This window comes from Streptopelia decaocto, assembly GCF_964273445.1.
Source record: "Streptopelia decaocto genome assembly, chromosome: 2".
Lineage (NCBI taxonomy): Eukaryota > Metazoa > Chordata > Aves > Columbiformes > Columbidae > Streptopelia > Streptopelia decaocto.
This window is the reverse complement of record NC_138655.1, coordinates 63070236-63086186: the sequence shown is the minus strand read 5'-3', so window position 1 is coordinate 63086186 and position 15951 is coordinate 63070236. Positions and strand designations below refer to the sequence as shown.

Genomic DNA, 15951 nt, shown 5'->3' with positions numbered 1-15951 from the left:
GGGTGCATTTTGAGCCTGTCCTGCCTGCCTCTGCTCTCAAAATCAACTTCTCTCTCAGCAGTGGGGACACCCCACCTCTAAACTCATCTCAAAGGCTGCCCGTAAAAACAAGAAGCGCTATTCATATGAATGAGACTATTTTCGTAAGTGCAGATGCGGAAGCTGTTGCCACCAAAATGTTGAGGAAACTGGTGAAAGGAAATAGTCGAGTGGTAGCATAGGAACCGGTTCAAGCACTCGGCTCTGGCTGCTCCCCGAGCTGTGTCCTCACCACGATGCAGCACACCCAAGACGATCCGACTGCACCCGGAGAAGAAGATGATGCCTTTGGGGAAGGTAAAGTCATCTTTTATTACACTAACCCTTCTACTCAGACTAGAGACCAGTTCCTCGCTTGGGTGGTATTTCTTGGGTAAATCTGAAATTGTCTATGGGCTCCAAGGTCACAGGGTGACCAGACTCTCTTTTTCTCCTAAGAGAATGGAGAACAAAAGCACCCTGTATGCAATAAAAGTAACTTTCACACTGGTTCAGCAGCTTGCTTCCTCAGCAAGGAGGTTACTGAAGAAGAAAAAAGCTGGGGAGACACCAAATGTGTTTTCTACAGTGGCTGCACTATGCAAAGTAGCATGTCGGGCATTCAACACCACAGGTGCAGCTGTCGTTAAAGTAGTAGGGGCTCTTTACAGGGGCTAAAGGCTACTTGCTACTTAAATTAACTGAGCAAAATTAGCCTCCTTCTCTCTGAGTGCCACAACCCAGAGCACAAAGCCAGTGCCACAGTTTCGTATCCCTAAAACTGCTTCTGCCAGAGGTCTTTTCCTCACCACTTGCATCTTGTGCTGCTGTTTACATGTGTATCAAGTGCTACCAGGTCAAAATAGATAAGAGGACACAGAGGAGAAGGAAGAATCTGGCCCATGGTGTCTAATTTCTGCCTCTGCTGGCTGCTCCCCTTTGCACTTGAGCGGGGGCCGAGCAGAGAACTTGCTCATGCAAATCTTCTCCCGACCCCCAGCCCTTCGCAGTTTCCAAGGGAGTTGAAGGCACAAAGAGCTGCCTGGATCCTCTCCAAAGACTGTGAACCTTTAAACTCACTTTGAGCACAGCTTCAGCAAACCTCATTTAAACAAAGCTCAGCTGCGGTTGGTAGGGAAAACTTAGCAGTGAATAGTGCCAAATCCAGTTATCTGAGCCTCAGTGAAAGGCATCAGCACAGAAAAGAGAGCAGTTTCAGTGAAGTACTGTCTGTATTCAAAATTTCTCATGTATATATGCTTCCCACCCCTCACCCTGTGTCCCAGTCTGGGCTCAGAAGAGCAATGGATTTGCAGAAAGGAGGGATCAGAGCATTTGCATAGTCCAGGGAAGACCTGATGCCACTGGGCAAATCACCTGGCACTGAAAGTACCCTGTTGCATTCCGTGCATCCTGCCCTCACGCAGGTGAATGCTGTTTCTCAGGATAACTGACTTGATAAGGACATTTTTGAGTGCTCTGAAGAGCCAGTGGGATTTAGGCTTCCTTTCTGTTTCTGAAACTGCTAGCCTATGATCTTAGTCAGAAATATAGGAAGGAAGGTGAGGAATGCATGCAGGTTATTCGACATTTATATTGCGTTATGTGTAGGGAAAGATACTGTGCTTAAGAAATCCTTTCCAGGCTCTCAGCTAACTTGTTCCTGGCAGGGCTGATCCAGCAACAGCTATAGGAGGCTGGCTTTTCAAAGGCAGGAACATTTTTGAAACCTCTCCGTGACCTTGCTTGGAGCAGGAGGTTGAACTAGATGACCTCCTGAGGTCCCTTCCCACCTGAGTTATCCTATGAGCTCAAGAGTCAGTGACAGCCTCTTCAATTTGCCTGCATGTAACTGGGAACAAATCTACCGCAGCTGCTCTTTGGGCCAGAGGGTCTGTTGGCTCCAAAACCTGCCAGATGGAAAGCCCAAACAACACAGGCGCAGTGCTAGTTCCCCTTCAGCCCCCTCTCCTCTCCCTTGAATGGGTTAGCAGGGGAACATTAGCTTTTTGGCTGCTATTTCTGGAGCTCCATTGACCCTGGACAACCCAGTGCAATTCCTGGGGCTGGATGGGATCCGAGCAGGGAGGAGCTGTGTCTGGTTTGGTCACAGGGCAGCCCCCACCCCGCTCATGCTGCAGAGACCCAGGTGCTGGCCAAAACTTAGTTGTAGATTTTTGGGACAGATGGAGACGCTTGCCAGGAGCTGAACTCTGACTCCCAGCTCAGTGCAGACCACAGCTTTCAGAGTGTGGGCTTCTTGTTTTATTTTCCACATCCCGTTTGATTTGGAAAGCGGTGATGGCAAATCTCCCAATCCACCTTTTAAATTTCTCCTGATGGTTAGCTACTGTCACAGTTAAGGATAGCTACATCTTAGTTCTTTTAGTGTTGATTTGTCTAGTTTTTTGGAGTTTGATACCCTCTTGTCCAGGAGAGCAAAGAACTCACTATTGCTTATATATGTATATCTATCTCATATAACTATCCACAGACTGTATTCAAACCTCTTTTACCCTTTGCCAAGCAGACTGTTATCTATTAATGTTTCTTCATAAGATGAAAGTTTCAATCTTTTAAGCATTTTCGTCATTCTTGGAACATCCCCCTGGAGATGTGGACACCAGCACGGAGCCCACCTCTTCAAAACTGTTACACCAGGGACAAATCCAAACGTTACATGATCTGTTCACTCATACTTTATAAATATATATGTCAGGATCAGTTTGAGGAACAGCTGATATGTACAAGGACTGCTTGAGGCCTTTTGAATCCCAGCATCACGTGAGGGTCTTCTCTTAATCAAATTTTACTCTATAATCTTCAAGTCTTTCAGCATTAAAATTTCTTGGGACAGGGTCAACACTATCCTCTCATTATGGCTTATCTCCTTTGCTCCCAGCTAAGCCCACACTAAACCAGGTGAATCAGCTCACTTTCTCAAGCAGCCTGTTCTCAGAGTGATTTACCACTTCCCAAGACATTGTGCCGTCTGCATGTTCAGTCAGTCACTGTTTAAAGTTTGCTTTCAGGTCACTGACGTCAAAAGAGTTAAATCCCAAAGGAACAGAACCAATCTGTGCAGGTCTTTGCTAGAAACTGGCATGCTTGATGATTCCTCAGCTGGGTTACATCTGTCATTTGGACTTGATTTGGAACCATACAGCATGTCCCAAATTGATCTCCTCTTTTTCAAGCTTCTTGGTCTAAATCTCATGCAGTACCAGGTCTCGTTTCTTACAAAAGTCCAAGTACACTATCAATACAATTATTTTCTATAAAACCCTAATGAGTGACACTGATTGTATTCCATCTCCCTTAATTTTGCTTATATGACTCCTAGATCAGCTGTTCCACAATGAGGCAGGACCACTACCGGGCTACTGCATCATTAGTGACACAACATTAACTTATAGCTCTCTGGAAATCCTCTGGTGTTTTAAGTTTTTCAAAAAAGTAACAAAGAGGTCCTTGGATAGCTGTTTTCAAAGCTATAGTTTAAAATCCTCCTTTGGGAAAGACAAAGGGGAAAATATTTTCCCATTGATGTAGACCATAAGCTGGCACTGATGCTTTCCCACAGGCAAAAAAACCCCTTTCACTGAAAATTTCTGTATTTTCTGCAGCATCACTGATGCTTCCAGCATTTTTATCTATGTATGCTACAATAGCAATGTTTTCCCTATCATACATTGAAATTCCAAGTCACAGAGATGGGTGTGACATAGTATACTACGCATATCTTCACAAAAAATCAGGCTGGCTCCTGCAATAACTATTAGAAACTTGAAAATGCTCACCTTCAAAGAAAATCTGTCAGCTAATTTTCCTGTTTTCTAGTAACAACCCTGCCCTTACATTGTGCTATCTCCTTCAAAGGGTCTGTGGAGACTTTGCGAATTACCGTCCTTAGGTTTGGTGAAGCGCAACTCCCTCTCCTCTGCCGTGTGGCCGCAGTTTCACAGGGCACAGATGTAGTACACAAAAGTTTCAAGAAGGAACTATTTTAGCGTCTTGAATGTACAGGCAGTGATATGTTTTGTTTCTTTTATGGCCTTCCTCTGTTAATTCAAGGCAAGTGACTTCACTTAGTCTTACATATGGTCAAAACACCTACCGTGGGGAAAATGCTTTTCAATTTTTAGTGACTTTAAGTGCCTGAGATTCCAAAGTGATATTTCATTAAAAAGAAATCACTTCCACTAGCACAAGCATTCTCCTCATCACTGCAGCCAAACAGGCATGGGTGTTCCTTGGGTCTTTCTGAGCTGAGGAGCCAGGAAGGCTCCTGAAGCTCCCAGGCCCAGGGAGGGAGGGAGATTTGGGCATGAGTCAGCTCTTTTGGCAGACAGACCCTGGTTTCCCCTGGGAGGAGAGCTGGTCTCTCGCATGGAGTCACGGTGCCACCACTTCAGCACAGCTTGAGACCAGGGCTGGGGGCTTGGCACAGCAGGAGCTCCTGGATTGATGCAGACACATCCATGCGCAGGGTTTGCAAGCATTCAGCAAGCACAGCAAGCATATGGATCCAGGCACTTTGTTAGCAGTGATCGACATATCTGAACGGGGAATGCACAGGAGAAATAGAAATTAGACCGTGATTTGTTGCAGATCTTTTCATACAGCTGCTCCACTCCAACCTCTCCTCACATCTGCACCTCCCACCTCCTGTATGTGTCCTCTGGTTGTACTCACGTTAACCACGACCTGCCTTCTCAGGCCAGAGCTGACACAAAATCCCATCTGTGTTTCCAAAGTATGGGGGAAAAAAAGCACAGCTGTCTTTCCTAACATTCAGTAAATGCGTGCTCCAGTTCAGTAGACCAGAGCCCCACTTCAGATGGTGCACTGCATGATGTTAGAGTCCCAAGTCCCTTTCCTCGCCCAGGACTGACATGCTGCTCGACACACAGACACACTCCAGCACTGCCACCCATCAAGGCTCCCAGCAGAACTGTAATTGCATTGGACTTCTAAGGTATGCTTCAAAAAATGTACCTGATGGTTTTACATCCTTGTAAAGCTGCCTGCCCTTTCTAAGAGAGAAAAGAGTTTTAGTTCTGGGGTTTGGGAGCAGCTTTGAGGCTTTGCTGAAAGGAAAGGTAGCTGCTGTTCATGGTTATACGCACCGCCTGGTGTATTGTAACATCGCTGCTGATATTAGAGAGAAATGAGGATAAAGTCTTAGATGTTAACTTAGAGTTGAGACTTGCTTTTTATTCAGCAACAATTCAGGTTAAGCTACCTTCCTCTTCCCCTAAAGCAATACAAGACTCTATGCTTTCCTCAGGCATGCAGATGCAGTGACCTGTCTAAAAGTAAGGCAGGGACATCAATGTCACAGGTTGCCTGTGACCCACTGGACCAGGCTTCTTTCCATGCTGTTGCTGGCTGCAGCAGCCACTACCCCAGCCCTGCTTTGGTGAGCGTCAGCTCAGGTATGTCCCCTCCCCACAGAACACATCAAACTGATGCACCTTTAGGCAAATTATGTCTTCTGAGGATATTCATGTGTACATATCAGTACAGTATTCCAGCACACGTGTGCCTCAGAGAAATACAGAGATATCATTTGTCCTAAATTGTCACCCAAACCAGTTTTTGACAGGTCTCCATTTTCCAGCATATGAGTGCCTTATACCTGAGAAGGCTGTAGTAAAGATGAGCAGCGTCGCAACGTACTAAGCATGGGAGCTTCTCCTCCCTGACTGCTGAGAGACTACGGGTCATTGTCCTGAAAACATTTACAGCTCCCACCAGCCCTACCTGTCCTTTTGGCTTATCTCACGTTCCTGGAGATAGAGAACACGTGTGCTGTTCTCACTGCAGCCCAGAGGAAGAGAAGGCCCATCACTTTATCACCAAGGCAACAGTGCCTGCTTCAAACAGATAGATAGGTTGCAGTAAAGGATATTTGGCCTATTAACTCAGATTGAAGCACCTTTCTCCAAGAGCGTGAGCAGTCTCACTCAGGGTGCAGGACAAGGATGGTGTGGAAAAGAGGGTGCACATTTTTGCTTATTCCTGTTTATGCTAAATGCTTTGCTCACCTGCTTCTCGCAGCTGCTGCTTCTTGGTTGTGGTCCATGGGCAGACACAGAGTTATGCAGACGGGTGAGAGAGCTTTTTGTGGTTGAAGGAAGCAGTGACAGAGCGCTGTCCCCACCCTGGGTGCCCCCGCATCGACCCACCCTCAGCGCTCCAGCCCCCTGGCCCTTCCAGCTGTCCTGGGCAGCTGGGGGGATATTTTTAACAGGGAAGTGCACTCTGTAGTTGAAGCAAAAACAATTGAGTCTATGAGGCCTGAAATTGAAGAGAAGATTGACATGAGAGACACTTTCTGCTTTGTTGTCTGCCTATTTTTTAATTAATGAAATCTTTTGATCTTTTCGTAGTTTCTTTCTCCGTGTCTTGAAGGCAACATGTTTGGTTCATATTTGTCGACAATATTTCTAGATCACTAAAAATAACAGCAGTGAGGGGAAAAAACAGGTCAAATAAACAAGTGGCATTTAACCAGCCCTCAGAGAAAAGAGGAAGGTATGTACCAGCCGGAGAGAAACCACTGATTAGGTGTGCTCAGGCCACCTTCCGGGCTTTCAAAACAAGTGTCTCACCAAAGGCTGAAGCAAAACTGCCTTCCTTTGCACCCTTTTCTCCCTTCCCGTTTTTAGACAGTGTCTTTACAAAGCTCTGTAAAACACAACCTTTTTGTCATCCAGTCCCATCATTAAAGTAACAAAATAAATGTGGCTTGGCTAGCATGAGCTGGTGGTGTAAACAACTTCACCCCTTTAACAATTCGAGCCATAGCTCAGCTGCCTCTGAAATGAGCTTCCGCCTGCCTGGATGCTAAAACCAAAGCCTTGTGGTTGCTGCACCGAGGGTGTGACAGTCACAAAACAACCGGCTCAGGAAGTGCAGAGTTAAAAGGCAAGGGATGAAAACAGTCTGAGAACGTGAATTATAGTGAGAGGGGAGAGTAGTCAAGCACTTGACAATGTCACAGGGGCACTAAAATGTTGATAGTGGGATGATTTCTCCATAGTAGGATTTTTCCTACCAACTCAGCATCACTTAGGGGATGAGGATTGTTGTCAGGCCGCACAGAATTTTAAGCCACATTGTCTTGATCTGGCATCTAAGAGCAGGGAAATGGCTTGAAGAAGGGTCTCACTGTGGCTGCCACCCAAGCAGCCCTTCCTTGTTGCTGGAATTTGCAGCTCAACCTACAGGCTTTCTTCCAAGGGCTGGGGGGGAGGAGTGTGCATTTGCACACCCAAAAAAAGATTGGGTGGGGTGGGTGCAGGAAAACATTTATGCTGTGAAGAGCCACTAATACTCCTGTGTCTTTGGCAGCTGGATAACAGGTGAAGCAAAACCACTATGGAAATCCTGAGCACAATAGGCTTAATGCTGCATAACTTATGGGGACCGATGTTGGCTTACTCTGATTTAATTGTCTGAGAATTGGAAAGTTCAGAAACCCAGAGCTTGGATATGATGCCTAGAGTTGAAATAGTTGATAAAAGGATGGGAAAAACAACAACAACAACAAAAAGTGAATTGTCAAGAAAGGAGGCAACAGAGAAAGAGTGAGACAATAAAGTGAGATTTTGGGAAAGTCCCACTGCGATCCAGCCCCTGCCTCAACAAATGGCAGGGGAGAAACACATTTGGGCTGCACCCAAACTGGGGCAGTTTGAATCACCTCTATTCCAACCTTCTCAAATATTTAGAGCCCTAACTCCTCAAGTTGGTTGTCTGAAGTTGCCCTTATAGTCAATAGTGAGCAAGTGTGTGTCTGTGCATGTGAGAAGGAGGGAAAACAGGGGATGGAAACAAGAAGCCCCTCTAGGTGCCAAATCAGAGCATGGAAATGGAGATCCTTTCTTTAATTACCTGCTTGAAGAGCCTGGCTCTTCCCCTGCCAGTGGCAGTCCCTTGCTGTTAGCCTGGCAGCAGTGGGCACAAGCGTGGCTGGTGTCCATAGGGCAGCAGGTATGTGCATCGGGGTGGCTGGTCCCCAGGAAGGGTGATGGGAAGCAGAACCACTGCAGGAGCCATGTACGGTCACCTTTGTGACAGCAGGTCCCAGCATGGAAGCCCTGGGGCACCCTCTTACCATTAAAGTGACACTTTACTCAAGTGCAGTCTGCCAAGTAACTTTACTCATACTTTGTTTCCAAACAGGATGCAGTAGCTAAGGTGCTGCCCACACAGGCCTGGGGCCTGGTTCCCCCAGTGCACAGTGGTGCTTTTAGTTATGTCCCACTGGGAAAACAGCCTGCGCTTGTTGCTGCCCTGTGGCACCACAGTGGGGGAGATCAGTGCCCAGGTTGCTCCTGCAGCATTACTCACCAGACCCATGCCAGGACAATGCCTGGCCTTTACTGCCCACATCACGTCATTGAATAGTTATGTTAGTTATAGATATTAGATTGTTAGACACAGATATTAGATTGGGTATTAGGAAAACTTTTTTCACAGAAAGGATTGTCAGGAATTGGAACAGGCTGCCCAGGGAAGTGGTGGAGTCACCATCCCTGGAGGTATTTAAAAGATGTGTAGATGAGGTTCCTAGGGATATGCTTTAGTGCTAGAGTTAGGTTAATGGTTGGACTCAATGATCTTTAGGGTCTCTTCCAACAAAAATTATTCTATGTTTCTATCATTCTATGGATGATCCTGCTTCTAAGTGATGATGATCCATCCCAGAGAGAAGAAAAGACACTGAAAATACCCCAGCCCCACAAATACTCAAGCCCATAATCCCGGGTGAAATATCTGCTCTGGGAAGCAAAACCTTAAACTGCCTCAAAAAGTCAGACAGAACTGTCTGAGGTGTGTGTGGCATTTTGCACAAAGGCTTGCAACACCTCCCCTTTCATCATGCCAAGCTTCTCTGAGGGCCAGCCCTGCCTTCCTGCCTGCTCCACGCCCGGCCTGAGGGGAAGTCACCTGCAGTGAGAAGCTTTTGTGCAAGTGATCCTCTCTTCATGCTGTGCAATACCAGAGAGAGAAGCTCCTTGGGCTCCCCTGAGGAGTGCCCCTACATTTCGGGAACCAAGCGGCAATCTGGGAGCTTCCCCAGAGGGGTGTCAGAGCCACCTGTGGCAGAAGAGAGAGGGACAGCCTCTGTGAGGGGCTCAATGGGATGGCCAAAAGCTCTGTGAATATATTGTCATTACCATAGACATTAAGTTTTGAGGACTCCCACAGAACCTTCTTGGAGATGAGCTTATAAAATCTCATGTCTTTTCCCTATGGCTTTCTGAAGTTTGTGATTAAGATGCCAATGGCTAACGATGCTGGCTGACATTCAGGCTCCACAGCACAAATGGAGCTTCATTCACATCCTTCTCACTTTATGGTAACTCAGGATGGTGGAAGAGCTCTGCTGTGAACACAGATGTCATCTACTATCCACCATGTTCAATTTTAGCAGGGTGGTTGTGCCTGTGTAGAAGTGCAGTCTGCCAAGCAACAGCTCCCTGTAAGTATCAGAGTCCTGCTCGCTGGGTTTTCTCACTCGAGAAGGAAAAAACAAAAGATAAGAAAGGGCCCAGGTGATGTCACAGAGATAACAGAAGTAGCACTGACGAAATGGGACCTTTTTCTGTCTGAGACATCACCAGCCGAGCAGAGGTCACTGCATTTTCTTAATGGAGGTGACGTAAAGAGCAGAGAGAGCACAGCCTGCTTCCTCTAGGGATTCCTTGAGTTAGGGGGTGGCATCTGGAGAATCTGTCTCATTTGCAAATTGGATGGTTTGGGGAGTTTGGGTTACATCAGGACTGATGGATCAGGTCATAACATGCAGCCTTCACACTGAACTAACAGATTTCCTTAAGTGTCTTGAAGAAAGGAGAGATTTTATAGATGCACATAGATAGATTTGAAACTAGGTAGCATCTCTGAGATCCTCCTACTAACACATGCAAGGAGTGCCACACTAGCAACATTAGCATACATTTTACAAGTAAAGCCCTTTTTGTTTTTTTTATTGAGAGGGACAGGAATGTTGAAAAGGGCCCATATAAAAAAAATGTTCTCAAAGCAAAATGAAGCCCCCCAGTACTGCTGAGCTCAGCTCTGAACTTGGATGGTTATTTTTTTTTAATTTTCCCATGGAAAAACAGGCAGCTCGGGAGGTCCTGGTCTGCTCTGCCTCTCCTGTCTCTCTGGGGAGCTTCCTGCCCTTTCTATTCCTGATGCCTGTTGTGAGCCAAGGAAGAGTTAGCTTAATCAGCAACACAAGCCACTGATTAGTGCCAAGCTGTTGTCACTAATCACTTCAAAAATCACTGCACTGAAAATAGTACCCAGGGTCAGACATTCAAAAACTGGCGTGGTTTAACTGGTGTCATTTAACCTCAGCCACAAAGCCAGACCACACCCCTAAAGAAACACAATTTCTTGCCTTTACATTACATGTCATTGGTGATTTTTTAATTCAAATCCACTCACAGCCCCAGTGACTGTGGCACAAAAAGCTGCTCTTCACCTTTCCTAGAGGAAACGACTTCTGAGAGGGGTTAAACGTCTCCAGGTGAAGGCAAGCTGGACCAACAAACAACCCCCAAAAGATACAGAGGGGTATTGGCCTGAGGGTTTGGTGGTGAAGTTCTCTGTGCTGTGGACCCCTCCTCTCCTTTGGAATCTCAGCCCAAATATTTGGCAAATGCACTTGGGGCTCATTACGTTACAGAGGCAGCATGTTCATTGCGCTCCCCCGAATGGCATTTTGTGTGTGCTGCACTTGTTTTGTATTTGCTATATTTAAGCCACAGAAATATGTGCTGATGAGGAAAAGAGGGCTGTGGTGGTATCTTGGAGGCAGGAAGGGAAGGGAAATAATTTCTCAAAGCTGTGGTGCTCTGTGCAGAGCTGTGGCTGAAAAGAAGGAAAGAAGAGCACAGTCAACTCAGGTCACTGGCCACACTGGTGACCCAGCTGGGTCACCCATGCTACTGTCCATCTGGAAATTATTTCGGGGCAACTCTGTTTTATACTAGTGTAACTGAGGATGGAAATTGCTCGGAGCCTTTGCCTCAGATGACTCTTCCCAGGTTTCTATTATGAAACTGCCATGTTAAGAACATGCAGGAATACAGGTGTGCAGCACACTGTATGAACCCTGTAGGGTTCATACATGGCACTTGATTTTGAAACCTGTCTGGCCTTATTTGCTCCTTTTCTTCCACCCCAGCCTTTGCCTTCTTCTCCTGCCCGACCATCGTTTTCCCCAGACCATGCTCTTCATCCTTGCAGCTCTTGCCCTTCTTGCCATGACCTATGGGACACACTGAGCGGAAAGAAGGTAGAGGTTGTCTCTACGCTGCTGCTGAAGGGCACAGAAAGGCAGGCCAAAGCTCCCAACCTGCTCTTTCAATCATGGACCTAGGATACCTTCAGTGGCCATTAATATGTCCCACAGTATTTTGCCTCATATAATAACTATTCTTCATGATCCTTGGTCCTTCCAGGCCAATTGCCTTCTTCATAGCATGGGATGGACAAGTATAGGGCTGGCCCAGCCATGCCTGAGACTGCTAACCAGAGTTTGCATGTACAAAGAAAGGCTTTCTCCTTCTCTGTGCTTCAGAGCTTGCCTAAAATTTCCCTCTCAACTGCAGGTGAGGCTGCAAAGGCAGTCTGGAGGTTGACATGGGCTGGATCCACATTTTAACTGCAGTTCTGATGTAACCAGCAAGTTTCAGTGGTGGGTGTTACTGTTCGATAACATGGGTAGAGATGGTATCAGTCCCTGAGACCCCGAACACAGTGGGGAGCTCAGCCTGCTGTCGTGATGGAAGATGAGGTTTATGGCAGGGACCCCAGGGTCTGGGCACTTGAGAGCTAAGCAACAGAAAAGAGACAGATTGACTTTCTCTCTACAAAGACAAATGCTTTCCTAGATATGGTCTAACAGGGTCTTCTTGATGTTATAGTTGTTGGTTGTACTGGGAAAGGCAGCCCTGAGCAGGCATCTCACATGTTACAGACCATTGGGAAGCACTGCGTCTCACTCTCCACGCTCCTTCAGACACAGTGGGAGAGAGGATTTCAGGGCTGTCCAGCAGCAGAACTTCAAGCCAGGCCATCACCAATGGCATGGAAGAGGTTGTCTGGCAGCCACAGTCCCAAAAAGCAGACTGACAGCGCCATACCTGTCGCTTCAGATCTCTGATCACTACCACAGCTTTGATCACTGCATTGCATGGCTGTCTTCCAGCTGCCCAGAAAAGCAAAAATAAATTTCCAGCAGTTTTTCATGCGCCTTAATTAGAAAACAAGGAAAGTTTTTCAAAAACAAGAGAGGGGAAACAAATAAAGCTAGAGCTGCAGTACTAGACATGCCATTCACACGCTTGGTGTGCACTTAAGAGCAGCTCAGCCGGCCCTGGTTGCTAAGCACTCTGAGACACTGGAATGTGCTTTTCCCTCCAGCTCTCCATGAACTCCTCCCCATTGCCACCCAAAACCTGTCCAGAAGAGACATCAGGGCTGATTTTGAAGAGGAACAGTCCAGGGAAAAAAACAAACAAACAAACAAAAAAAGCAATCAGTGGCTCCTTCTTCCTGTTCCCCATGTTACACACATGAGGGCGGGTACAGTGTTTGTTTGTGTGTACATGTCCCAAAGTTAACTTGCTATATTCAGATGGTGACACAGGCACTGGCTGTCACTGGGAAGTGTTCTTGCTCTGAAGGCAGCTATCTCAGACCACCTTAAATGCATTACAGAGGGACAAAGAAGAAACAAATGAAGGATTACCTATGGAAAGTACTAGCTGTTGCGATGCATTGAAAGCTAAAGGCACCTCCTCTTTCTGTCTTTAGACCTCTCCCTCTGCACACATAACTGTTCCTTGGTATACCAAGTGGGGCCTGACCATCATGCCACAGGACACAACCACTGCATTATGCTTCAGTCATTCCCAAAGATCCAGTGGTGCTGAGCATCTGACCAGAAGTCCCAGAAGACTGAATTAGTTCCTAAGTCACTGCAGATGATCAGTTCAGATAACTTTTTCCTGAGAGCTGCAGGTGGAAAGCTTTGCAAAAGTGACATTAAGAGAAATGAGGAACTTGAGGGTGGAGCAGCAACACTGTAATGGGAAGTAAAAGTGGGGAAATGGTTGCACAGTGGTTAGAGGATGTCAGCAGTGAAAAACAAGTGGGTATCAAAAGGAGAGCAAGACATGTTACAGGATGATGGCAAGTGGAAGCCAGATGTACGGGACAGGCTTGTCTGACAGAGAAGGTATAAATACAGGAACAGAGTCAACCCAAGATCAGCATAGGCAGGGTGTAGTATAGAGAATAGGACAGCTGTGGCAATACTTTAATATGTTTTGCCAGAAAGATTAATGGTGAACTTGTGTACGGTCAGCAAGTTAAAGCTCATTTCTTGCCGCGATTGCTCATGGCAGCGGTCAGGCTCTTGTCTTTTACTTTCCAACTGATGGTTCTTGAACCTGCCATACTCCCCACTCTCAAATCTGATCATTCATCTCTTTTTTGGACTGAGGTGCCCAGGTAAGAGCACTCAGGTTTGCTACCTGTGCTCTCACAGGAGGCTTGCCTGGGTGTGATACCTATTGGAGATGTCCCACAGAGCATCTGGCAGTGAAATGAAGATGCTGCGTGCTTCCAGGCACTCCCTTCTGAGCAAGGGACTTCCACGGAAATACAGCAAAGAGGAGTCACAGCAGGAAAAGTCCATATACAAATTGTCTTCTTCAAAGAATATGGCAGGCCTGATCTACCTCAGACATCCAAAGTCAATCCTCCCACCTCCTCTGGCCTCTCACTGATCCAAACATCCTGACAAGATACATCCATGCAAATTGTCCTCTGCATTGTCTGCTTAGCAATACCACTCAGCTGTCTACCACCAACAACCCTCACCTTCAGGTCTTTGGAGAGAGCCAGGACTGGGCTAAGTCTTTGTATCTGCATGACATACATCCCCTCAGCAAGCAGGGAACTTGCAGCAATATCCTACATTTTCACAGGGGTCCTCACAGAGTCTTCCCTCAAAGTATCTAATGGGGGAAAGAGGGTTCATCTCAGACCTCTGTCCAGGCTACCAGGTCCCACTCCTCCTTTCACGGTTTCTGTAGATGACATGTCTGCCATGGACCTGAAAACCTGGGGTCCCTCCTGCTCTGCTGATTCAGAGGATTCAGCAGGCTGGAGTCCATGGGGTGCTGGGAAAACTGAAGTACTTCTCATTTTATCCACCCCCCACAGCGATCTGTAACTGATGCATATCAGCCAGAAAATCCTGCTCAGCCCTTGCAAGAAGCCTTCCGGGTGCCTGGGAGGAGCAGAGCACTTAGGTATTCTCAGACTATAATCTCTTCTCTGATAATCCTGATTTACTCTTTGGCTTGGGAGCAAAGGCTAATAGAAAGCAAAGTGTTCCAGCAAAGCCCAGCAGGTAATTTAGGAACTCTGGCTTAGTTCTCTCAAGCATAAAGTGGGGTTACCATTGCTGGGAATTAGTGTTTGTGAAGGTGCGCTGGAGCTGCCAGGGAGATGGAAGTGCAGCATAATTGGCAATTACTGGTTTGGAGAGGTCACTGTTTTCTGGAGACAAAGCTAGAATCAGCTGTTGTCACTTGGAAATTTCACTGGGGACATTCATGCTGACCTATTTTTAACATAACAGCAGATTACACTGCAATACAGTGAATAATTTATAGGAGTAGTAGCATGATCACAGCCACAATACAACAGCAGCTTCAGTTCCTGCCTAATTATGGAGGGAGGCAGAGCTCTCTGGCATTTTCCACTGAATTAGCAAAACAAGACACACGTGGACTGACCCAAGCCTTTCAAAAGCATGTGTGTCAGGATGAATACATGTTAGGAAGGATGAACTGGGGCAAAGATTTTATCTAGAGCATCCATAAACCTACTCAGTCTCCTGGGAGTTTCAGCAAGCTACAGCACTGAGAACAGGGAAGTGGGAATGTGTGTAGGGTTGGGGGTGACAGAGAGGAGGAAATTAGCTTTCTGCATTTGCTATGTAAAACTATATTGAGAAACCAAGAAAAACAGCTCATACATCCCTAGTACGCACATTTGCATAGAACAGAGAATATTTCCTTGAAAGAGGAGGTTGCAAATGAATGAGGTATTTACATCTGCAACCTTAAGTTCAGAAAATCTTCTGCAAAGGGCCAGAGGGAATTTGTAACACAGGTTACACAGAGAGTAGTTGCCAAGAACTACTGTAGGAGGCTCAAGGTTGAAGTAAGATGCTGCAATTAGTATACAGCACTGAAAACCTTTAACAAATTAACCAGGCTTCTACAGTGTGAGCTGCCACCCCCTAAAAGGCTGAAATGGACTCAAAAGCATATTAAGTATGCATGATGAGACATTTATAGCTTCCAGCACAGCCACAAATATTCCTTCTCCTCTTCCCCTGGCATTCCACAGCCCGAAGCGCACAGCTGCTTTTTCCAGAAAGCGACTTCTCCGCCTTGGCCTGGGAGTTCACGTCCTATGTGAAACACATGAAACAGGGGCATAGTCAATTCAGTCAGAGACATAACAAGGTCATCCTAAAAATTCTGCCTTGGAGCTACAGCAGTAGCACTGTGTTGGCAACAGCCCCTACACTTTTTTCCAGTGGAGAAGTGGGTGCCTCTGGAAATGCCACCACTGTGATTGCCATAGAGCCCATTTAAATTCAGAAACCTTGGAAATGGCCCTCAGGCCCCAGAGGTCTGCATGCCAGTGTGAAGAACATCCACTCCTGCTTTTACTGAATCTGGAGCAATTTTCTCTCATTTTTACTTCTTAAGGCTACAGGGTGCTGTTTATTTTCAGCATACAATATAAATACCACATGTTCATTATTACTGCTGGAAATTACTTAAGATGATAGGTCTGCTGGTATTGGCAGCTTGG

The 15951-nt window shown here is 46.4% G+C and overlaps 1 protein-coding gene across 2 annotated transcripts in view; it reads left to right on the top strand.

The window, feature by feature from the left end:
* The first annotated feature begins 209 nt into the window (after nt 1-209).
* RIPOR2 (RHO family interacting cell polarization regulator 2) overlaps nt 210-15951 on the top strand; it is a 72213-nt gene continuing 56471 nt past the window's right edge. For both annotated transcript variants that reach the window (XM_082046591.1, XM_082046587.1), the window contains exon 1: nt 210-336. In XM_082046591.1, coding sequence (XP_081902717.1) covers nt 276-336 — 61 coding nt within the window. In that variant the 5' untranslated portion in view covers nt 210-275. The remainder of the gene's footprint in view (nt 337-15951) is intronic.